This window comes from Phocoena phocoena, chromosome 6, assembly GCF_963924675.1.
Source record: "Phocoena phocoena chromosome 6, mPhoPho1.1, whole genome shotgun sequence".
Lineage (NCBI taxonomy): Eukaryota > Metazoa > Chordata > Mammalia > Artiodactyla > Phocoenidae > Phocoena > Phocoena phocoena.
Window position 1 is genome coordinate 109792558 of NC_089224.1, and position 24080 is coordinate 109816637.

The 24080-nt window shown below is 56.2% G+C and overlaps 1 protein-coding gene across 1 annotated transcript in view; it reads left to right on the top strand.

Annotated features, from left to right (window-relative positions):
• The window catches only part of ASS1 (argininosuccinate synthase 1), a 50343-nt gene extending 26978 nt beyond the window's left edge, over positions 1-23365 (top strand). Inside the window, exons 9-15 of the mRNA XM_065878705.1 lie at positions 762-852; positions 3759-3843; positions 4361-4425; positions 12495-12626; positions 17768-17924; positions 21803-21868; positions 23079-23365. Of these exons, the coding sequence (XP_065734777.1) occupies positions 762-852; positions 3759-3843; positions 4361-4425; positions 12495-12626; positions 17768-17924; positions 21803-21868; positions 23079-23124 (642 nt within the window). The 3' untranslated portion in view covers positions 23125-23365. The remainder of the gene's footprint in view (positions 1-761; positions 853-3758; positions 3844-4360; positions 4426-12494; positions 12627-17767; positions 17925-21802; positions 21869-23078) is intronic.
• Positions 23366-24080: the final 715 nt, after the last annotated feature.

The following is a 24080-nucleotide window of genomic DNA, read 5'->3' on the forward strand; positions in this document are numbered from 1 at the left end:
CAGACCCAAAGGGCCCCGGCCCCCACCGTGGCAAGTGTCCAAGCCACAGCCTGGGGGCGGGGGTGGGGGTGGGGGGCCGGTCAGGACCTCGGGAGTGGGAGGCAGGAGGGACTTGGAGAGTTCCAGGCAGCCAGCGGCCCCTCCACTGCTGCATCAAGACGAGGGAGAGGCCCATTTTCCAACACGCCCAAGAAAAAAATATACATAAAGGTTGATGTGTTTTCAAATGGGTTTTTGCTTTGCTCTTCTCTTTTCTCCCTGTGAGTATTAACCTCGGGGACCCCGGGGACGGCTCTGCTCGCCAGAGCACCTGCTGGGGTCATGCGCAGTCATTAGCTTTGCGGTCACTGCAGAATAAACCCCAATTCCCGGGCGCCGGGGAGAGCGTGTGCGCCTGAGCCGCTCCCGGGAAGCCCGCCTAGCGCCTCGCTCCCCCAAAGTCACGCTTTTCCTGCCTGACTGGCTCCTCCTGCTATATTCTACCTCCAGCTGCGGGGGCGTCAAAGAAAAAGATGAGATCAAGTTGAGGGGAAAAATTGTCTGATTTCTTGAGCCCTTTGTTTCCCAGGCCCCTGGCAAGTGAGGCTGGCTCCGGGTGGGGGGCTGGGAGGCCTGCCGGACTGGCCAGCGGATGGCGGGTGCCAGCAGCGCCCTGGCTCTGGAGAGGGGCGCAGGAGGCTGCAGGCAGGGTGTCCAGGGGCCGGCATGGCACGGTTTGGCTCTGGCACACCGCCCTCCAACCTCTTTCTGTCTTTTGTCAGAACCAAGCGCCTCCAGGCCTCTACACAAAGACCCAGGACCCGGCCAAAGCCCCCAACAGCCCAGACATCCTTGAGATCGAGTTCAAGAAAGGTAGGTGCCCGCCTGTCGGGACTCCAAGGCGTGGACTCTTGGGGCCCTGGCTCTTTTCCCCTCTTTGCCCGGGAGCCTGGGCACGAGTCCTCTGCATCCCTCCTGTGTTCCTGGAAGCCTGGGTCCAGGCTGGGGCTTCAAATGTTCCCCGCTGCCCCCTCCCCGGATGGCGTGATCTGTGGAAGCCTCCAGGCTTGGGAAGAAGCACCCCCTGCTGGTGTCCATCAGTTCGTGGGCACCAGGTCTGGAGGGAGCGTTCTAGCCCCTGAACAACCATTTGCCGACTGCTTTGGCCCTCTGGGGAAGTCACTCCACTTTCCTGGCCTCAGTTTCCTCATCTGTAAACTGGGGATAAAAGAGTATCCACTGCCTCGTGTTTTCATGGTATAGAACAAGATCTGGACGAGGTGTATCCAGCGCAGGGCCCTGCACCACAGAGGTGCTCAGCCGGTTATGAGTCTTACAGAGCCAGCCTCGGGGGCCCCCCTGACCCCATAGCTAGTCCTGAGTTAGCTGCTTGATGCGTCTCCCTACCCCCCATCCTGGGTTCAAAGCTGCTGCCACTCTTGCTTGTGTCCTGATCTCCTCATCTTGTCTGCTACCATCAAGAAGTGTTTGCTGGCCTGAACTGAGTGCCCAGCCTTGAGCCTGGCACCAGGGACAACCCCCTTGCCCTGAAAGATGGAGGGAAAGAAAGGCATGCTGGGTAATGGAAGGAGCAGGACCAGGTTCAAGGTGAGGGCTCAGAGTGTCCAAGGAGAGGACTTTTCCAGGAGGCTGCAGAAATCGGAGAGGCAGAGACGGAGGAACCAAGAGGGGGCGTGAGGGCATCCCAAGCCCAGGCAGGGAGGCTGGCCCTTCTGTGCACAAGGCAGCTGCAGGGAGGGAGCGGAGGGAGGGGGCTCTGCAGAGAGGCCTTTCCCAAGGCACCTCGGAGACGGAGGATGGGGAGGGGCACGCAGGGGCCCCCGGATAGATCCCCTGCTCTCACCTGCCAGTGTGACCTTGACAACCAGCGTCACCTTTCTGGGCCTCAGGCTCACTCGCCTGTAAAATGGGCCACAGAAAGGATGCTCGCAGGTGCCGAGCACGGGGTATGGAGTGAGGCGCTGGGAAAAAAGCCTGTTGGTACTTTAGTAAACGGCCTCCTCCCGGCCTTTCCCAAGAGCCCGACCAAGTCAATGGGCATTTTCATCGCTCCCCCTGCACCCCGCCCCGCCGCTATCAGTTCAAACCCTTGAATTTCATGCCCCCTGGGGACCAAAAGGCCCTTAGTCTAAGGCCCCTAAAGGTAGCTGGAGCACTAAGTCCATCTTAGGCCCACTCTCTCTGCCCCAGGGCTGTGCTGGCGTGGGGCCTCTTTGGGCATCATCTCTGAGAAGACGGTGAGATGAACCCAGGCAGCCCGCCCCACCCCAGGTCCCCCGGAAAACTGGGAGGGCGGTGAGGGTGGGCAGGAGGCAGCATAGGGGTCCTGAACACAGGCTCTAACCCCCTTTCCTCCAGGAATAGGGCAGCTCCGAGGGCTGAGCCCGAGAAGAAACGTGATCCATTTTAATGGTCTGGGGACTGTCTGGAAAAAAAAGAAAAAAGTAGACGGGAGGAACCCTCCTCGGCTACTCCCCATTCACTCTCTAGTTAATTTATTTGAAGTTTTAATCTAATTATTAACTATTTTAAAGGCTAAGAGGCTTTCTCCGGCAGCAGCACCAACAATGTCCGCTCCTCTCTGGGGCAGGCCCCATCCAAGGCCCCGCGAGGGCCATAATAGGACCCGGAGGGAGAGAAAGGGAGAGGGGAGAGGCGGGGGGTGGCGAGAGGGGCTTAAGGTTCATTATCGGGCAGACTTACATTTAATAGCAATTTACAACCAAGTTATAAAACCCCTGGAAATGGGGGTTAAGAATGGTGAGGCTGACAGCCCCTGAGCGAAGCCCCTCCAAGCGGCCCCTGGCTAATAAAGACTCGAAAGCCACTATTGAGGCCTGATTGGCACCCGATGGCCGGCTACATGGTAATGAGCTGGGCAGATGGGTGGGGGATTAGCCGCCAACTTTGAACAGCTTTTCTTTGTCACTGTTACAGCTCTCTTGTTAGTCCTCTAATACATTTATTGCTCATTTCACACCGCTCGAGAAAGTGCCCCTTGCTATTCAAAGTCAACCCCGAACCCACACACTGCCCCCCTCCAGCCACCTCCCCTGACTTGGCCCTTCCCTCCCCGAGCGGCTGCCTCCCTCCTGCCCTCCTGCCACCCCAGACCCAACTTCTCAGAATGCAGACGCCTCCAGCACCTTGCCTGCTGGCGCGGGCATCATTTCACCCCCATCAATCAGATGGCTGTGTGCGGGTCTGGGGTACAGGGTTGGGGCTTGGGGGTCCGCCTGACAGACGTGGCCGGGGCTGTGTGTGTGTGTGTGTGTGTGTGCGCGCGCGCGCGCGCGTGTTTGTGTGCGTGTGTGTGTGTGTGTGTGTGTGTGTGTGTGTGTGTGTGTGTGAGCTCAGCCGCACCTCAGCCAGGCGCTCCCCCCCACCGCCCCGTAACTGGTGGGACAGAAGGTACTCCCGGTTACTGCCTCCTAAGACAATGGTGGAGCGTGAAATTCAATTAGTTCAGGGCCTGGTTCCAATTTCACAGCCCCTAAATGCAAAAGGAGCAAAGAGAATGGGAAGGGTGGGGGAGAGGTTTTTATTGCATTTTCCCTTTCATTCTGGGGGGCTTTCTCTCCCCTTCTCTCTCCCCAGCAGGCCTCAACCTGCACAGGGCTTTTCAAGGAGTCATTTGGAGTCCATATCTGTCACATCCATTTAAGGCGTTTCGGGTGGAGGGAAGGGGCGGGGTAGCAGGCACAGGCTCGTCCGCTGAGCTCCAGCCACGGGCCCACTGCCCTCTCCTCCTGCCCTAGGGGTCCCAGTGAAGGTGACCAACGTCAGGGACGGCACCACCCACAGCACGGCCTTGGAGCTCTTCCTGTACCTGAATGAAGTCGCGTGAGTGCCCGCAGCCCTGCCCGGCCTCCTGGGAAGCCACCATGTTGGGCAAGCACCAGCCCAGACCACTGTGGGGGGGCTGATGGTCCCAGCCTGAGGCTGAGGGGCCAGGGAGGACAGGCCAGTGTCCTGCAGTCAGCCTCGGCACAGCCCCATAGCCATGGGGTCCTCTGGTTCCGTGGGAGAATCCTGGTGGCCCTCAGCCTTGGAAGGTAACAACCCCAGGGGTCTACCGAACTTCCAAGCTCTCTACTGCATCTGAGACCAGGGTAGAAGGAAAGATGAGCAGTGGATAGGGCTGGGTGCCACGTGAGGCCCAGGACAGAGATAAAGGAAGTTGCACGTTGAACTTGCTGTGTGTCCTAGGGTAGCCCTTCCCTCCTTGGGCCTCAGTTTCCCCATCTGTCCAATGGGTGGTTAGACCAGGGGGCCTGGCTCACATGTCCTCTGAGTCTTGGATCCCGAGATGGTGCCTGACGCCCTGCCTGTGACCCTGAGTGGCCGGTTCTCCCCACAGGGGCAAGCATGGTGTGGGCCGCATCGACATCGTGGAGAACCGCTTCATCGGCATGAAGTCCCGGGGTAAGTCGCTCGCCAGCCTCAGGCGCAGGCCTCGGCTCCCAGCGGCCCCTGACACCCCAGTCACATGTGGGTGTTGCTCCTCCCAGGCTGACTTTGGGCAAGTCCTTTCACCCCGCCAGACTGTTTCCCTCCTGGGAAGTGGGAATGAGGGGCCCTTGGCCACTGATGTCTGAAGGCATCACGAGAAGAGCTGGAGCTGTCCCAGGAGCAGGGAGAGGCTCAGAGGAGAGAGGAGACGGGGGCCAGGCCTGGAGGTCGTGCTCTCCTGTGGCCCTGGGGCGGGTCGGCCAGGCCTAGAGGCAGACCATGCAGGGCTGATTTCGTGGTCATTAAGGCTGTTGACGAGGCCAGCTGGTCTGGTGGGGTGGGAATCCCGCCAGGGGTGGGCGCTGTGAGCCAGCCAGGGCCTGAGGGCCTGTTCAAGGGTCTGGCAGGGCATGGGGGCGGGGCTCTGCCTTGGTGCTGAGTGGCTGCCACCTTGGCTAAGCTGCCCGGCCCATATCCACCTCTGGCTGGGCCTGGAGGGAGGATAGCCTGGTCCCCAAGCAGGGGCTCTGTCTCCTCTTAGTAAGCAGAGCCCCATGGGTCCCTATCGGTCACTCATCGTGTTGTCTGGACCACACCCTCCCCCCATCCATATGAGGGGATCTCCTGTTCCCCAGTGGTAAAGCAACACTGCGTGCTTCCGGACTTCAAGATGCAGGGGCAAGCTTTCAGCAGTCAGAGTCCCTGGGTTGGGCACTCGAGTCTTTAAGCACCGGGGGTGGGGTTGAAGCCTCTTGTGTGGGCAGGTGTTTAAACCAGGCCAGGGTATAGCCATGGCCCTTTGTCTTTCAGGGTGTTTTTACTAAGATTCTAAAATCCAAAGAGAGCCGATGGCTGGATTTCAGCGGTTAGAAAGGGCACTGGTCGGGAGGCAGGATGCTGGGGCTTTCATGCCAGGTTTGCTGTGTCTTGCTAGATGACCTTGGACTTGTTATCTCTGGGCCTCAGTTTCCCCAGATGTAATGCGGTAGGCATGGGGATGGGAGCTGGATCATTCTGACTCTGACCTGTTTGAATTTATCTCAGAAGAGGAGGAAGGAAGGAAAGTGGCTTTCCCTCTTTCGTGTCTTTTTTCCTCTTGGACACACATATACTCTGTGAGAAACAACTTAATTGAAACTCTGGGGAAGGCCTTGTGGAGAACAATATCACTAATTAGCTGCTCCCTTTTATCCTCACTTCCCTTTGTATCTTACCTATATTAACATCTGATTAAATGTCGCTCTGTCTCAGTCTGCCCTTGGGAGCCAGCACTATGCAAACTATACAAGGCAGACCCTGGAGGGACCTTGGGGAACCAGAGACCAGCACCCTCATTTTACAGGCAGGGAAACCAAGGCTCAAAGTCACAGGCACCAGGACCAGGACTGATGTCCAGACACAGAGAGGCATGGAGTGGAGGGCTGAGAGCTTGAACTCTGCTAGATCCGGGTTCCAGCCCATGTGTAATAGCAGGAAGCGGCCCAGGAGAGGAACTTCATAAATGGCAGCAGCCCCACAGGGATGCTGAAATGGCAAAGGCAGCCTGTGCCCTCTGGGTACCTTCCGAGTGGCTCAGAGATGTCCACTCTGCGCCTATTGTCACGTCCCTCCCACGCCCAAAGCAGGCATCACTAATTGATTGTGGATGTAGATCAGTGCTGCTGACAATGGAAAGATAAGGGCTGGCCTGAGGTCACTCTGTGAAATGGCACGCAAGTGAACTTGAACGGAAGGAGGTAGTCATAAAGGCGCGAACTGGGCTGATCTGGGAAGACATCCTGAAAGAGGTGGCAGGAGAATAGGCTTCAACTGGTAGAACGTGGAACAGAGTGGAGTGGGAGCCTTCCAGCAGGAGTGGTAGAGAAGGTAGGAGGAGCCCCAAGTGGCCACCTGGGTGGTCAGCTGAGGCTGACCGACCCCCTGGAGACCTTGGGAAGGCACATTGAAGGGCTGGTGTCAGGGGCCAGGCCCTGTTTACCACCCTTGACTCCCCATCTTGGCTCCATCACCGTTGGGAAAGCAACATAGCCTCTCTGAGCCTCAACTTCTTCATCTGTGAAATGGGTTGTGGTGCAGATCAGAGACCTGTTGACCCATAGCATGAGCTGTGCCTGGATGGTAGACTTCCTACCTTTTCCCCAGAACTGGGGGCGTCATCACCACTGAAGGTGGGAGTCATGAGATTAGCACTCGGTTCCAGCTCCCTTGGCTTCTGACCACCCACCTGAGGAAAAGATTCCTGGAGCACAGCCCTCACTCTACCCAGGTACTGTGTGTGTACCTGTGGGGGCCTGTCCCTAAAAGCATAGAATTTAGCCTGAGCGTGGTACAGTCTTTGGGGAAGACAACCAGGGTTCTAAGTCCCAAGAACTTGCTGTGTGACCTTAGGCAAGTTGCTTTCCCTCTCTACGACTCTCACCAACAAAGATGGGCGCACTAGGTGATCTCACCATCTCCCTCTGGAAGTTCTAACTTGCCTATTTTCTGACTTGGGTTGGGGGTTGAGAAAAGAAAGTTGCTTCATAATTTTAGGGGGAGGTCTTGTTTTTTATTTCTCCACTCCCAATAATTCACTGTGAGAAAGAAAGGCAGGGGGTAGGGGCAATAAATGAGGACGAAGTGGATTCACCCACAGGTCTACTGGTCACGGTCACGGGAGAAGCTGTTAATTGTCAATTATATTGAGGGCACAGCAGGAAAATGCTATTGTTTGTACCTTGGTATACAAGGGGAAAACGTCATTTGTATTGATTTTACAAATCTCGCAATTGAAATTCGTTAAGGGCTTGGGGTTTTGGGGGTGGGAGTGGGTGGCGGTGGATGGGTAGGAAGTTGGGCAGTGCTAGTGCCCTGGGTCTGGGGTGGCCGGGTCGGCAGCACTCGGGGCCATGGGGTCAGCGGGCTGGGGAAGCTGCAGATGGAGTAGCTTTCGCTGTATTGTGGCTGTTCACATCGTCATTATCACATTATCTTTTTAACTCTGGAGGGGGGCTAGTTAAGTGAAGTAAATGTAATCAGTGGGGAGGAGAAGGGGGGCAAGGAAGGCAGGAGGGAAGCAGGGAAGGAGGCAGCACCGGTCCTTCCCTCGCCTTCTCTCCGGCTGGTTCCTCTCCTCCCGGCCCTGCCGTGTGGGGCTCACCCCCGTCTGCCGACCCCCTCCACCCCCTCCTCGCTGCCTGCTTTCTGTTCTCCCCTCCACTCCCCCCTTTCCTCCACCCTTCCCATCTCTCTCCCACTCTCCCATCCTCCCTCACTTCCTCCTTACTCCTCCACTTTCTGGCTAAGAAGGAACAAGTGTTCCTTCCTGTCCACCTGTCCAGGCCTCCCAGAGGCTCCACTCAGATGGAATGTTCCAGAGTGGAGGGAGACCTGTGAAGCAAAGGTGTTTGCATTCCCAGAAGCCTGGAATGGCCGGACTCAGAGGCCTACCCTGATTCCCAGGATGGGGCCTGTGGGGTTCCAGGAGCATAGAGGATGGCTAGAGCCCCACCGGGACTTGCCTCCCCCTCACCATGGCAACCGCCTCTATCCTTGGCCCTGGTACCTAAGAGGGGAGCCCTTGGGCTCCAGCCAAGCTCCCTTCCCCTGGCCTTTCCAAATCCCTCCCTCTGGATACTGCTTTCCCAAAGGATCAGAGGCTCTGGTCCAGGTGCCCTAGCCCCCAGCTCCGCCCCCGCCCCCCAGCCGAGTTGGCGGGTCCCACTCAATTCTGCCAAATTGCTCAATCTGGGCTAACCTGGCAGCCTCAGGAACAGACGAGAAGGATTTAAGCGGTGACAGCTGTTTCGGTCCCCACCTCTTCCTCCTTGGTCCACTCTCCCCCAACCTCGGCCACCCCCCAGCTCCTCGCCCTGCTTCCCCACCCGCTCCTTGGCAGTAATTATGGTGTGATTGAGGCTGCTCCACGGAGAACCGCTGACACCTCTGTCTTTTTCCTGTAAACACGGAGAGATGAAAATAGACACTTGAGTCTGCTGTGCGTGTCACTCCGAAGATGTCTGCTGTCTCTTCCGCAGCGACACCGAGACTCACCTGTCATCTCCTCCTTCTTTTTGCGCAGTGGTTTGTATGCCGGCTGTCAAAAGCCCCAAATCCATCGTCTTTTAGCATCAGGATTCTGTCACTGGTTTTCTTAAAATCATTTCTTTTTCCAGAAGAAATACACAGAAATCATCTGTACCCCCTACCCCTGTGGAGAGGAGAGGGAAGATCTTTAAGATACACACACACACACACACACACACACACACACACACACACACACACACACACACACACACACACACCCCACAGCAGCAACCTGAAAAAACAGGCTTTTTGATCAGTCACAATTAACTTTAACACCTTCTAAGAAAAGGAACAGGAATATTAACCGTGCCGGTGTGTTTCACGGCTGTAGCCTTTCTTCTCGCCTGTGACTCTTCCTGCGGCAGCCTTGGAGGGTTGACAGCTGTGAGGCTGGTTCTAAGGGCTCAAGAATGGGTGACTCTGCCCACCAGGCACTCTCTGCTCTTTTTCTGGGGAGCCTCTAAGGTGGGGCAGTAGCGGGGGGTCCCTAGGGCAAGCATAGCTCTTCCTCAATGGAAAGTATGGATGTCCTCTCGCCCTGCAAACCACCGGTGCTGTTCCCTCTCTGGACTGCGGGGAAGTGGTGCTAGCGAGCTGGCTACAGTGTTCCAGAGACAAAACCACCAGTACGCACTGGGGGACAGTGTCTGGGTGCCCACCTTCGGGCAGGTGTCGGTGGAAGTTAGGAGGAAAAGCAGCAGACACTTACAACCTTCTTTTCCGGACAGGCGGCCGGGGCCTCAGAGGGGAATGAGGTGGGCCAAGGTCACATAGCAGAGCTGACCTGAGCACTCTCCGAGGGACTTCTGGTCTACAGCTCCGGCCCTACAAACCCACCTTGCACCCTGCCCACAGCTGGCCAGATGAAGACAGGAGAGCAGGGGGCAGCTAGGTTCTCCAGGAGCTGAAAATGAGGAGGGCCCCTGCTATTGGCCTGCCGTTGTGAGTGTGTGTGCCTGCCAGCGTAAGGAAGGCTTTGAAAGTTTCTGCATTTTTACAAAATGTGGCAAAAGTAATTATGAGGGGGAAGCAGAAGGCCCATTTCTAGTCCAATCTATATTGAGTTCTTAGTATATACTAGGATGAGAAGACAAATAGGGCTTTGTTCTTGTCTTGCTTTCGGTGGCTCTTGGTGATAAAGTTTATGGGGTAATGGAAAACTTGCTCCTTTCACATTGAGGTCATTTCTGCCATCTTTGGGGAGGCAGATCTTTTCAAAAGTTCTGCACATCTCTGTCTTTGGAAGCACACTGCTGAACCATCAGGCCTTTCTCAGTGACCTGGGGCCACTGGGAGCCACTTGTTGGTGCCACCATACTGTCCCCACAAGGAGCAGCCCCAAGTCCTGTGCTGAATTCTTGTCTTCTTTTCATAGTTTCTCTTGTGTCCCTGCACCGCCCCCCTCAGGCTATCATTTTCTCGGCCACCCATCTGACTCCAACCCCATCAACCTTTCTAAGCCCTTTCTGGGTTGTGTCTCTGAGCCGTTTGGCAGAAGTGGATGACGGAGCCTGTCTGAACCATGTTTGTAAGGGTAACGACGAGGCCTAGTGAGGGCCGGAGGAACTCCCCAGAGGATCGAGGGCTTGGGCCTGGTGCATAAACTTGGGGATGTGGGTGTTTTCCTACTGGGGAGGCATTTACTCCCACAACTGATTCAGGACAGCAGAGGTGGCCCAAGAGCTGCGGCCACACAAGTGAAACAGGACAGGTAGACTGTAACCACATCGGCTCCTGGTCTCTTTGATGTGCATGTCCCCCGAGACCAGGATATCGGGCGTTTGCAGATGAGAGACTCACCCCCCGCCCCTGCCAAGAGGCTCTTTTCCACTAGGGAACACCTCGGAGCCTTGGGAACAGCCCAGGGTCTTCCTCGGCCACAGCACCTCAGACCTGGGTGTCCTTTTCATGCCTGGTGAGCGCTGGATCACTTGGCAAAGGCCCTAAGAGGCAACCTGGAGCAGAGATGGAAAACCTAGACGCAGGTTCCATTCCCCCTGGGCAAGTCATGTCCCTCCCCCGGGCCTCTGTCCTCCCATCTGTGCAACTGGTATGTTGGGCCAGATTAGCATTTTAAGGACCGCTTGGTGGAGCCCAGGGTTTGCAGAGGGGCCTCTGCTCCCCACAGTGGGACATCGTTTTCGATTGTATATGCCGAGCTTCCACCTCAGACTGTTCGAATACAGCATTTGCAGCTAAGTTAGGAGAACGCAGGTGATCCTCAAGGGCCCTGACATTCCTGTGGTTCCCAGACTTAAAGATTAAAGACTAGAAAAGTTCTCTAGGGTGAAAGTTTCTGGCTACTCACATCAGACACAGTCTTGCCCGTGTCCCCTTTGGACTTCAGAGTTGAAACAATCTCCTTTCTGGTTTTGGGGGTTTTTTAAAGCATTTTTCTAAATTGTGGTACGATATAGAAAACATAAAGCTTTACCATCTTAGCTGTTTTGAACGTACAGTTCAGTGGCCTTAAGTACAACATTCACGTTGCTGTGTAACCATCACCACCCCCCATCTCCAGAACTTCTTCATCTTCCCAAAGTGAAGCCCCGTTAAACACTAACTCCCCATTTCCCCTCCTCAGCCCCTGGCACCCAGCATCCTGCTTAGTTCCTATGAATTGGACTCTTCTAGGAGCCTCACGTAAGCGGGACCACACGGTATTTGTCTTTTGGTGACTGGTTTATTTCGCGGAGTGTCCTGTCCTCAGGGTTCACCCATGGTGTAGCGTGTGTCAGAACGTCCTTCCTTTTTAAGGCTGAACGTTTCACTGTGTGTAGTTATCTCACTTTGTTTCTCCGCTCATCTGTTGATGGGCATTTTGGTTGCTTCCACCTTTTGGCCCTTGTGAATAATGCTGCCATGAGCCTGGGTGTACAAATCCTTTCTGTGGAAAGACGATGGCGGTAAATTTTGAGGATAACTGAAAACTTGCCCCTTTAATGCTGTTAGTGTTATGTGGTGGGAAGAAACGGACTTTGGGGGGTGGCATTTGTGGGGATGGGGCGGTTATTAGCCCTCCATCGGGACAGCAGACACGGGGCAGGTTTATCCAAGGTGCTCACCTGAACTTGATTCACGAGGCTGCACTGCTGGGAAGAGGGAGCCCGGCCATGTGCCCGGGGGCCATCCTGCCTCTTGGAACCTTAGTGCCCCCAAATCTGGGGTGGTGCTACTTATAAGACCTTCCTCTCAGGGCTACACTCAGCCAGGGCCAGGCGCCCCTTGTCACTTGGAGACCATGCACTTCAAGCAGATTGTTTAGCAAATGGAGGGTTTGGGCCTGAGATGGTGGGGAGGGGACCTAGCAAGACCGTCTTCCCATGACCTTTTGGGTTTGGCCCCCATCACCTGCTGGTCCACAGGGCAGCAGACAGCGCTGCTCAGGGACTCGGGGGCCTAGATTCGGTTCCCAGCTCCACTTCAGCCAAGTCCCTTCTCCTCCAGGGCTCAGTTTCCCCGGCTGTACAGTGGGGTCAGCACAGGTGACCAAGGCAGTCAGGATTTCTCTGCAGAGACACAGCTGCAGGGGGGCCGCCGGCTGAAGGTGGCACGTGTGTGCACAGCCGTCCCCTCCCCTGGCTCCCTGGTGGAAGGCAGGAAGGGACATCGGGACCCTGGGCTCCACCAGACTCTGTTTAATTACAGGTTTTCAGCTGCGGGCCGGTGGGCACGAGTTGGGAAGGAGGGGGGAGCAGCTCTGAAACCCTGTTATTTTCCAACGTCTGAGGGCCTCTTCAAAGCGGGGCATCTAGACATTTTCTCCACAAGCTGCAGAGTGGACTGTCGTGGCCCCAGCATGAACATAATGACGGATGCATTTTGCGGCAAGCTGGGAGTGAATGGGTCCGACTGGCTTGTCTCCTGTCAGACGAGTCATTATTATTTTTCTCTTTTTGTCATTTGCTGACACTTTGGGTTTCACGCGTTTCTCTCTTTTTTCTTCTTCTCCCCCTGCCTGGAAAAATGGCTAGGTATCTACGAGACCCCAGCGGGGACGATCCTTTACCACGCTCATTTAGACATCGAGGCCTTCACCATGGATCGGGAAGTGCGAAAAATCAAACAAGGCCTGGGCTTGAAATTCGCCGAGCTGGTGTACACGGGTACGTTGACCCTGCAGCTGCTCTCCTCCCCTCCCTCACCCAGGGGCACCCTCCTCCAGTCCCGCCTTGCCCACTGCCACTTGCTGGAGAGCCCCCGGAAGATGCGGGTGAAGGGGGGTGGAGAGAGGGCAGGGGACGAGGAAGCGAGGAGGGGACGTCGGGACCTGCCTTGTTCACAAGGTGTGGAGGGAAATGCACCGGTTCCCCGGGCTGTCCCGCTGCCTCCGCCGCCTGCGACCCGCATGACGGCCGCAGGGCCAGGGAAGCATCTTGTGTCATGCCTATGGCTGCCAAGTGTTATCCAGCACGTGCCGGGTACCTGGCACTGTGTGGGAACACAAGTCATCCTAGGGGGCTTCCCAAGTTTCCTAAGAGAGCTGCGGCCAGAAACTGAGTCTCCGAGCAAAGGGAGCTTATATAAAGTTACACAACTGGATGTGGCCTAGCTGGGTTTGAGCCCAGGTCAGCCTGTTTCCAGGCAGAACCCAGAGCCGCTACAAGAACTGCCGCAAGCAAGGGAAAGCCTACGTTAACCAAGAACGGGGCCCCGGGCCTGGGCATCGCCTGGGCCAGATCCCTACTGGGAAGCCACCGGGACGGCCGAATGCCCAGCCCATGTGTGGAGCGTGGGCTGGGCTCCAGACTGAGTTTCCGTGCCTTACCTGCTGCCACAGAGTAGAAATCCAGTCCTCCCGACTCCAGATCCATCCCACGCGTTATACCAGGGGTGACCAAATCCAGCCCGTTGCCTGCTTTTGTTCAGCCCATGAGCTAAGACTGGTTTTTACATTCTTCAGTGGTTGGGGAAATTTTTAAAAAAATAATACTGTTTCATGGCACGTGAAAATTTCCGGAAATTCAGATTTCAGTGTCCGTAAGTCGTTGCTCATTCGTGTCCGTGTTGCCTGTGGCTACTTCAGAGCTACACTGGCAGAGCAGAGCAGTTGCTAGAGAGGCCACGTGGCCTGCAGAGCCTAAAATATTTACTATCTGGCCCTTTCCAGAAAGGGCTGACTCTATTCTATGACATTAACATCTCCCTAATTTGAGAAATCACATCGAACAGCCCCTCTGAGCTGTTGGTGGGGGACAGGCTGCCATCTATGGGGACCTGGATGTCAGAGGGACCCCAGGAAAGTTAATAGTAATAGTAACTGCCTGGTAGAAGCCTCCACCGCCCTCACCTCTTCCCCTCGTCCCCCACTCGGAGGTTTTGTTTCCTCTGAAACCTCCTAATCGCTGGAACTCATCTCGGGATTTCAAGGGGACGTGGTGGTTATTGGCTGGCATTATTTTTCCCTCCCATTGTTCCCAGGAGCTTTGAAGCCCAGTCCCCCCCTTCCCAGGTACAGACAGGTGTTTAAATAACATTGTCTCCTGTGGGCTCTCTTGCTCAGCGGGGTTTCCACACTGAAAGGTGGATTTTGGTTACAAAGTGGCGAGAGTCGTTAAGACGCGGCAGGCTGCGATGGGGGGACGGCACCTGGCCGGGGCTGCTTCTGCTCAGGGGGCATCCGTGGAGGCCGAGAGGGGGCCAGGCCGCCAGCCTCCCTCCTCACGCTAGATCGGCTGCCACTTCTCTTTTTTTTTTTTTTTAAATTAATTAATTACTTTATTTTTAGCTGTGTTGGGTCTTCGTTTCTGTGCGAGGGCTTTCTCTAGTTGCGGCGAGCGGGGGCCACTCTTCATCGCGGTGCGCGGGCCTCTCACTATCGCGGCCTCTCTTGTTGGGAGCACAGGCTCCAGACGCGCAGGCTCAGTAGTTGTGGCTCGCGGGCTCTAGAGCGCAGGCTCAGTAGTTGTGGCGCACGGGCCCAGTTGCTCCGCGGCATGTGGGATCTTCCCAGACCGGGGCTCGAACCCGTGGCCCCTGCATTGGCAGGCGGACTCTCAACCACTGCGCCTGAGCTGGGCACTGACGGGTATTATCTAATCTTGGCTGCACAGAGGGGAGATGAAGACGCTTGCCCAAGGTTTCACAGCTGCTGAGAAGCGGCTTGGAGCCCAGGACAGGACAGCTTCAGAGGCCAAGTTCTCGGCCACTCCAGCAGATCCGAGGTGGGTAGGAAGCTGGGCTGGGGCCGTTAGCAAGGGGTGATCAAGGGGCGCAGTGGTGTGCACAGGGCAGCCCTGGGTGTCAGGAGCACAGCTTGGCCCTTGGTGTGGGGCCAGGCTGCCTGGGTTGAGTCCTTGCTCTCACCCACCGAGCCCTCTAAATCCCCAAATGTTACAGTGATTAGGTCTAAAAGGAAATAAAATCTCAGAGTGGAGGCTCCGCCCAGGTAGCTGTTATTAACATTAACTTCGCCCAGGTGCCTCTGACGACCAGGCTCCCACAGATGTCAAGGTCGGCCTCTGGCAGCAGCCCGTCCCCATCCCGCAACAGCTCAGAGGGTCGGTCTGTTTGATGGGATTTCTCACATTTGGGATGCATAAAGGCTACAGAGCAGGGATTAGCGTGAGCAACTTACTTGCCCTCCCTGTGCCTTGGTTTCCACATATGAAGAATGGGGATAGTTCTGCCTGTCTTATAGTGAGGCCTCAATGCATGGATATTTGCAACGCCTCCAGGACTCTGCCTGGCATGGTCTCTGAGCATGGACGCCGGAGAATGGGGCCTTGCCTCTGGCTGGCTTTATGATCTTGATTGAGTAGGTCTGTCTCCTCCCAGAGCCTCAGTTTCCCTTCCTGTAAAATAAAGGGCACAGGCCCAGGTCCCTTCTCCATTCTGTCTAGCTCCCCGGTGATAGAGCCACCACTCTGCTATGGTACTCAGCTTCCTCGGAGGCCCTGTAGTCTCAGGGCCCAGGGAGACGGAGGCCCGGGGAAGCCCTTCTGCCTTGGTCCCACTCCTAGCTGCCCTGACTACTGTGAGTACTGTCTCCCCCTCCTCTCACCCCATCCCCAAATTTCCTGATCTGCCTGTATGAGGTTTATACAGACCCCCTCCCTCCAGGAGCACAATGGCCTCACCCCACAGGGTCATTCTGGCATGACCCCAGCTTCAAGACCCATCTCATCTAGGGGGTATAGCTCACCTCTCCCCTCACCTCAGTTTCTTCAGCAGTAAAGTGGGTATAATGCACAGAGGGTCGTTGTCCTGATTAGTACAGAATTTGGCCCAGCTCCAGGCCCCACCCACTGTGCATCCCCCAGCCTGGGACACGCAGGCTCTCCCCAGTGCGGCACTCAGGACTCACTGCCCTCCACCCCAGATTGGGTCTGCTGGGAAGAGAAATCTGAGCACAAGGCCCCCATGGCGGGAGGGGAGAGATCCTGAGATAAAGCCCAGGCCGGGCACTCCCACAGGGGTCTCTGCCCCCATATCTCTGGCTCCATCTCCCACCTCTCTTCCCGCCTGGGAACCTAATGGTCTAATTATCCTGACTTAGAAAGATGGCCGAGCCACTGGGGCATGGTGGGGGGTGGCCATCAGTGTGCCCTCCCACGGGGCTCTGGGCTAGAGTCAGGAGAACTTTGGATCTCGCTGTGTGGCTTTGGAAAGGTTCTCTCCCTCTCTGGGTGTCTGTCTCCCTGTATACAGTGAGGGCTGGCAGAGGCCATGTTCAAATCTTGAAAGCAAAAACTCTCACTGAATCCACACAACCCCCCCAGAGAATGGTTAGTATTACCTCCTTGTGCAAATGAGGAAACTGAGGCACAAAGAGATCACGTGGCTTGTCAAGGTGGAACCAGAGGTGAACTCAAAAGGCAGGACGTCGGAGAGTGAGGACGCAACCCCTTCTCTCCCTGCCCGCCCCTCCCCCACGTCTGGAAGCCACCGGACCGTCGTGGAGAAGGCCTGCTCCCCTTTCCCACGGAGGGCCTCAGCAGGTGCCCCTGGAGGCCAGGGCTTCCAACAATAGCCGCGGAGCCGGGGCTGACCCAGCCCTTTATCAGGGCAGGAGATCGCGCACCACCTGGCCCCACAGCTGCCCAGGTGGGCTCACCTTCCCGGCTCCGTTTCAGAGAAACCCTACCCCTCTCGCTGTCCCTCCCCCAACCCTGGCCACGGCCCCCCTGCCCTCGGCAGAAACTGAGAGGAGCCACTGTCCAGACGCTGGGCAGACGGGGGACTGAGCACACGGCCCTCTTTGGCCTGAGGGATCTGGGGGACAGATATGGGTAACGGGGGATGGGGGCAGCGCATTTCTCAGGCAGCTCGGGGATGTCGCAGATGTAGACGGGGAAGCTCCAAAATGATCATATGAAGCACAGTTGTTAGAACTGGGGCCGACTGAGGTCAGGTCCAGGCCCCCCACTACAGCCTGTGTGATCGTGGAAGAGTCTCTCAAATTCCCTGAGCCTAACTTCCTCACGCAGAAAAGGAAGAGGCTAAGAGAGGTTTTTCTCCTGCGACTGGGGGGGTTCGAAGAGCTGGCCCAGGTAAAGAACTCGGCATGGTGCGGGTGCTTCATCTGTAGAAATCTTCGCGTGTGAAAATATTAGCAGTATTTTAAAGACAGGTCACTTATTTCCAAGGCGTCTGCCTATCCTGAGAGGTGGGGCTCTTCCCAGCAGCGTTCACAGCAGCCCCTGAGCCCAGGGCCTCCATGGACAATAAGCCCGCTCGTCCTGGGAGGGCGAGGCAGTGTCATCCCCACTCAGCAGATGGGGAAACAGAGGCACAGAGAGGTGAAGGCCCCGCACACCTGGTCTTTCTGACCCCAAACCCACCACCCAGCTGGGCACCCCCATCGCTCGGCCCCGGTAACATATGTCTGAGTCTTGCTTGAGGTCTGCTGCCCTGATGAGACAGAGCCCGCTGTGGGTGAAGGACGGGGCCCCTTCACCACTGAATGTCTGTGGTGTGAAGCAGCAGGTTAGATCCCCTCCCCCTGACCCTTAGGGGGTGACTGCATTGCAGGGTGTAGAGGATGCCTCCTTACCTCCAGGAGCCCTACAAGGTCACAGGACAGGGGCAGGCGGGCTTGGTCCTCACTGTTGTCATTTACAAGTGCATGTCATGCCAGAACTCCACAGTGAACAAGGCAGATGCGGGACTGCCCTCCCAGGCTCACGTCTGCCGCGACGGGGTGAGGCACAGGGTGCCTTTCCTGGACCCCAGTCCTCCCCACGTCCTGGCCCGAGGCAGGCACACAGTGGGCCTCCCGGGCACACTCGCTCCTTCCTCCCTGCAGGTTTCTGGCACAGCCCCGAGTGTGAGTTCGTCCGCCACTGCATCGCCAAGTCCCAGGAGCACGTGGAAGGGAAAGTGCGGGTATCCGTCTTCAAGGGCCAGGTGTACATCCTCGGCCGGGAGTCCCCGCTGTCCCTCTACAACGAGGAGCTGGTGAGGTAGGCGCCCCACCCCTGACCCCAGCTGGGCACAGACCCTCATGTCCGGTATCTCCTCCGACTGGCTTTCTCAGCAAAGATATGCCCAGGCACGTGTAGGGTATGGGGGAGACAGTCCTGAAGATTATCCAGACCGCCTCTGCCCTCATTGAATGTACAGGCTAGATGGGGAGAAAGGCCCCAGTCAAAGGATCACCCGAGTGCAGGATTAGGGAAGGAGGTGCTGGGCTGTGGGGAGATACAGGATATTTGGGCTGGGTATAATAACGGGGGTGTGGGGAGGTTTCCCCATGGAAGTCATTTCTGAGCTGGTCTCCAAAAGAAAGGAGTGAACCAGGTGGAGAGGGGGCAGGAGAGTTTCCAGAGAGGCTGTCCTGTGCAGAGGTTCCGAGCCTTGGAAGAACCCGGAACATCCCAGGCACTAGAAGAACCTGGCAAGGGTGGACACAAGGGCTCCCCGTGGGACATGCCGGTGGCTTGGACCAGGCCGCTGGTTCTGGGAATAGAGAGCAGCAGATGGATTTGGCAGATATTTAGGAGGTGGGATTGAAAGGGCTTGGATGGGGAGGGAGATGGAAAAGTTCAGAACCACCCTGGGTTTTCTGGCATGAGCCGCTGGGTACACTTTGGTGGCGATGACTGAGTTGAGGGAATGGGGGGTGGAAATCATGCATTTGGATTTGGACAACTGCAGGATGAGTTTTCTTTGAGATAGGCCAGGAGAACTAGAGTCGGCCACTGGACACACAGGGCTAGAGTTGAGGAGAAACGTGGTCTGAGGACACTGGATTGATGGGGCCAAGAGGAGACAGCTCAGGGGAGTGGCAGAGCTGGATGAGAGGGAGCCAGGAGGGAACCTTGAGGAGCTGCCTCCCGACGGGCCAGGCTGAGGGCGCTGAAAGGACGCGGGAGAGGCTGGGGAGCCCTGGCGGGCTGGGTCCAAGGTAGCAGTTGCCTATTAGCTGCACCTGCGTTTGCATCCTGAATGACAGACTGGCCTTGACCGAGGAGCAAGGTGTTCCCTCTGGAGTTCACCTGGCCAAACAAGAGGTGGGGACAGGCAGCCCCACCTGATACAAGTCCCAGGTCCAGCCTGGCTCAGGCTGAGGCCAGCTCTCCCCTCCCGGAAGCCGGTCAGGAATCACAGTACGAGTTTTGTTTAGCGGTCAATATTATTTTTCTCTCTCCCTTCTCTTTGCCGTGTTGCGTTTCTCTCCCCCCTTCAATCTTCCTAAACACTTTAGAAGCCATAAATATAGCCGAATCAGTTTAGATCAGTCGGGGTAAGTGTCAAATTATCTTCTCTCTTTCTCTCTCTGGTTCTTTCCTCCCTCCCCCTCCAAATCAACAGCCTCTAATAATCTGTCCAACCCTTCATTAAGCCTTACAGTCTCACTCAGGGAGATTAAATGAATAAAGTAAAAAGGGAACGGGGAAAAAAAGAGAGAAAAGCAGGAGCATTTATTCTCACTGTGTCTCCGACCATTTCCCTTTTCTTTCTGATTTCTACATCCTGACTTGAAAGCCCTTGAGTGACAGCGTCACAGGGACCAGCGAGGAAACCGCGAGAGGTAGCAGAACTGGAAATGCCGCGGCACAGTAGGTAGAAAGTACCGTAATTATAGAGCAGGTCAGAGGCACTCGAATGAACAAAAATAAAAGCACAGAGGTTTTCTGTAGACCGTCAGGGGAGGTAAAAAAAAAAAAAAAAAAAATCATTGTAAACTTTCTCCACCGGTACCCCCTACCCCCCGAAACCACAAATTTTAAAAGAGGTTTTTCGGTTCCCGAGAAACACCTCTGGGAGTACTTCAGCAGTCCCGTGGGACAAGTTTGTCCCTGGATGTGGGCCTCTCTTTGCAGGGGCTGCTGGGGCGGTCTGAAGGGCCTGTTTGGGGGCAAGGGGGTAGCAGAGTTTGTTTCGACTCGTGAGAGACGGTGGTGAAAGGATGGATGCACGCGGGGAGCAGGAAGGGGGTCCAAGCCCTGCTTTCTCCCTGGGCTGAGTGCAGGGGCCCTTGCAAAGGGGACGAGCGCCTCAGACAGCGGGAGCGAGGCCAGGAGTCCGAAGCCGTGGTGGTGGTTCGGGATGGGGGTGTGGAGGCACAGGGCGGGGTCATGTGAAGCTTCGTTTATCACCCCAGCAAGGTCTGCAAAAGCGCTTTAGGTGGGTCCAGCCTTTCCCCTGCCTGGTGAGGGGTGCCGAGCTCAGCCCCTCGGACGTCTGACATCTTCTCCCTTTACAGGGAGCTTGCTAGTCGATTCCTGGTGGCTTCAGCCACCTGAGCCCTGGAGGGGCGGATGGAGGTGAAAAGGAGGGAGCATTGAGAGCGTGGGAGTTCCAGCTTCAAGGTCCCCTGGAGGTCAGGGCGAGGGCGTGGCAGGGGGAGGCCCAGAGCCCAAGTCCTGACAAGCTGCGGGGCAGCCGGGCGTAGAGACCCCGTTTGTTGTACAAAGCCCACAGTCCACAAAGAGCCGGTCAGAGGCACAGCCTCAGGGTCTCAGAAAAACGGCAGAACCCCTCTGCCCTCCTCTCCGATCTCACCTCTCTGGAGAAGGCTCCTGAGGGGACAGGCCACCTCCTTGTCCTCGAACCTTGAGACTGCTTTGTCCTGAGGCTGGAGTTCTGCAGGCATGAAGACAAGGGGCTGATTCAGAGCAGGACGCAACAAGGGGCCCGTGAGAAACGGGAGGGACCCCCTTCCCCCAGGGGGCTCAGAGGGTGGCCTCGTGGAGTCAGATCTGAGACCACAGCGCCCTGAACTTGTCCTCAAAGAGCATATCACAGTCGTAATTATCGAAGGCAGATGGATGATTGATTGCTTATGTCTGCACTCGCCACCCCACCACCCCCTGCCCCCCACGTGGGTGTTGCTCCTGTCTGGTTCTTGTTTCCTCAGCACCTGGCACGGCGCCTGGCAGGTAGTAGGTGCTTAATAAATCCCTGAGTAAATGAATGACTGAACGATGTTAGTAAAGCTGAGTGCTTACCTGGTGCCAGGTGGCAGCTACATCATTTCACGTGGAGCCAGTGATAAGGCTGAGAGCCCCATCTCACAAGTGAAAGACTGAAGCTCAAAGCGCGAGAATATTTGCCCTAAGGTCTGTGGCAGGGGTGGAGCCAGGATGCTCACCCAGGTGGCTGGACCTGACTGACTGTGGTTGGGAAGGGTTCCAAAGCGCCGCTAAGTGAGAACACCCAAAAGATGAAGGCTGTCGAATCTGGAAGATGGAAACTGCAGATGGGGGGAGAAAATCTGTTCCATTGAGTGTAGCAGGGGTTGACTGGGCACTTTTCAAAACCAGCTGGCATCGGGTGGGTGCCCATGTTTGAGGATGGATTAGAGTGATGGATGCCCATCACTCAATGGGCAAACAAGGTGAAAAAGACTTCGTGGACAGATCTTAACTGCTGGGGCCTCTCTGCAACTTGAGGGATGCCATCACGCATATCTGAGGCTGTTTGGTGTGTAACTCCTGGCCTCCCAGGCCTTCAGGCCACTGGACACCACCAGCTGTTCCTGGGCACTCGTCGAAGCCCTCCACAGCCCGAGGGCAGAGCTGGCTCCAGTGCATGTCCTGAGGTTACAGATGCAGTGCTCTGGTTCGTGGGAGCAGTTCACTGGGCTGGCGCTGGCTGGACCAGGACCTAACCTGCCCATTTGCGTAGCAGGGATATGGCTCCCTGCTCTGCAGCCCCGGCGTGATCCCCGGCCCCGGGTAGGGCTCCCTGAATTGGAAGGAATGGAATGAAAAGCCAAAGTGCAGGGAGTGTTGGATCAACACTGAGGAAATGCCTGGGTGTCTGTGAGGCTGAGGTCCCTTGGATGCCAAGGCCAAGGCCGGGGGGATGCTGACGAGCCCCTACTCTTTTGCAGCATGAATGTGCAGGGACATTACGAGCCAGTAGATGCCACTGGTTTCATCAACATCAACTCCCTCAGGTGAGAAGCTCTGGGCCCTGACGGGTCCTCAGACCCTCGAGGTGCGGGGAGCAGGCTCTGATGGGACCTCAATGCTCTGACCACTGCTCTGCCCTAGACAAGCGCCACCTTCCTGTCCCTCCACCCACCACATCCTCAGCGCCTGCTTTGGACCCAGCCTGCTCCCATCCTCTGCGGGGGCCACAAGGCACACTTGTGACAGCCAAGAGCAACAGAGGGTCCTGGGCACTTGAGTTCCAGGTTTCTGGGTTCTGCTCTTTGCCTCTGACACTCACTCCCACCCTCTCCAGCCACTAGGAGCTCCTTTCCTGGGCAGGTTAGCAAGGGGAATGGCCGAGGGGTAGAAAGAAGCCACAGAAGGTCACCTGGCTGGCTCCTGCCTTCACGTCCACATACAGGAGCTTCAGGTCTAACTGGAACCGTGGATCTCCATGGCCCAGTGGGGTGATACACACCATCTGAAGCCACTCAGACCTGGCTTCGAATCCTGCCTCTGCAGTTGGGTCTCAGAACCCTTCTGAACTTCTGGAAATCATAGGATGTTAACCATACCTGCCTCACAGGTGCAGTGAAAGTTTGATCTGAGTCCGTGGAAATCAAGCACTCTGCCCAGACCCTGGCACCCAGGAAGGGCACAGTGCCTAGCAGCAAGTGCTCAGTGGGGCTGAGTCCAGAAGGCCTGTCTGTCCAGCTCTGGGTTCTTAATCCCCATCTTCCTTCTCCTGGGGCTTGAGCTTCTCTCCTCTCGCTGATAACATGCCCCCAGCACGAAACCATTTTCTCTCAGAGCCAGCCTCCCGTCCCTGGAGCCGAGACTGGGAGAGACATGGATTCCAGCCTGACAGTCACCTCCATCTCCCCGCCTCCTTCACCCCTTTTGTGTTTTATGACTCTATAAACCCTTTTAAATGGCTCCGAACACACGGGGTTTTCATAATGGCCTCTTCATTTCTCCCATTGCCAGTTTAACGCTTTGTCTTAAACAATGGCAAGCAATGTTTTCCCCCTAAGATAAATTAATTACATTATCCTGATTGGAGGGCAGGAGGGGCCAGGGCAGGAGAGGGAGAGAGGGAGAAAAAAAGACAACTCCACACACGTCTTAGCAAACAGCTGCCCCTGCCACCCCACCTCTGCCTGAATTAATTGAACTGAGTGCATGTTGTCATTGTTAATTTACATTTTTCTTTGTTTTGAATCTGGTTTACAGGCTGAAGGAGTATCATCGCCTCCAGAGCAAGGTCACCGCCAAATAAACCGGCTGATGATGGGGAGCTGGGCCTCCTCGCTTTGCCCATCTCCCAAGTGCAGCCGCTAATTGTTGTGATAATTTGTAGTTGTGACTTGTCCTCCAGGGCCGACAGTGCAGTGCGGGTGCCAGGCCCCGGCTTTGTTCCCTGGTCCCCTGGAGCCTGCAGAAGTGGTCAGCAAACGGACGGGGTCGGGGCCGGCTGCAGGCAGGAGCTGTAATATGACGATTAAAAAAAATGATACATTGGTCTTTTGTTTATTTCTGCAGAAAGAGGAGTAAGAGTGTGTGTGTGGGGGGGGGGGGTGGTGGTGAATCATGCTTTTCTTAGACCAACCTTTGTGTTTTCTGACTAAAGCACTGCTGAAGGCCACCTTTTGCCAGAGAACCTGTTTATCTGGAAGAATCGACCCCTCTCTCCAGCAAAAAGCATGGAATCCGAAAGCACCCACCCGCGTCAGCCCCTAGCCCAGAAGCCTGGCATTTTGTTACCAGCTGTGCCCCTGTGGCACGTGCCAGGGAAACCGAGGAGAGTTTAGGTGACAAACTTGGGGGCGGTCGTGCCCCCAGCCCGCAGTGAGCTCCCGGGAATGGTGGCCACGACTGACCACACCAGGCTTCCCCACCGTGGCTGGGTGGCCTTAAGCATCCTACATCAAGGAGGAGAAAGAACCCAAGTAAGAAGAGCAGCCTGAGCACAGAGGACAAAAACACACACATAATTTGGTGGTGGGGGGCGTGGAGCATTTACATGGTTCCCTCCACAAACCACGGCCCAAAGCCGCCATGTTTGTACTTGACTCCACCCCTTTGGTCATATCTGATTGGACAATGGCTGGGCACCTGACTAGAGCTGGGCCAATCAGAATCTCAGTCCCAGTAATGGGGCCCTGGGAACCGGCCGGAAGCGAGGACAAGGGAATTTAGGCGTGGTGGGATTCCCTGTGGCTGGAAAAGCAGAGA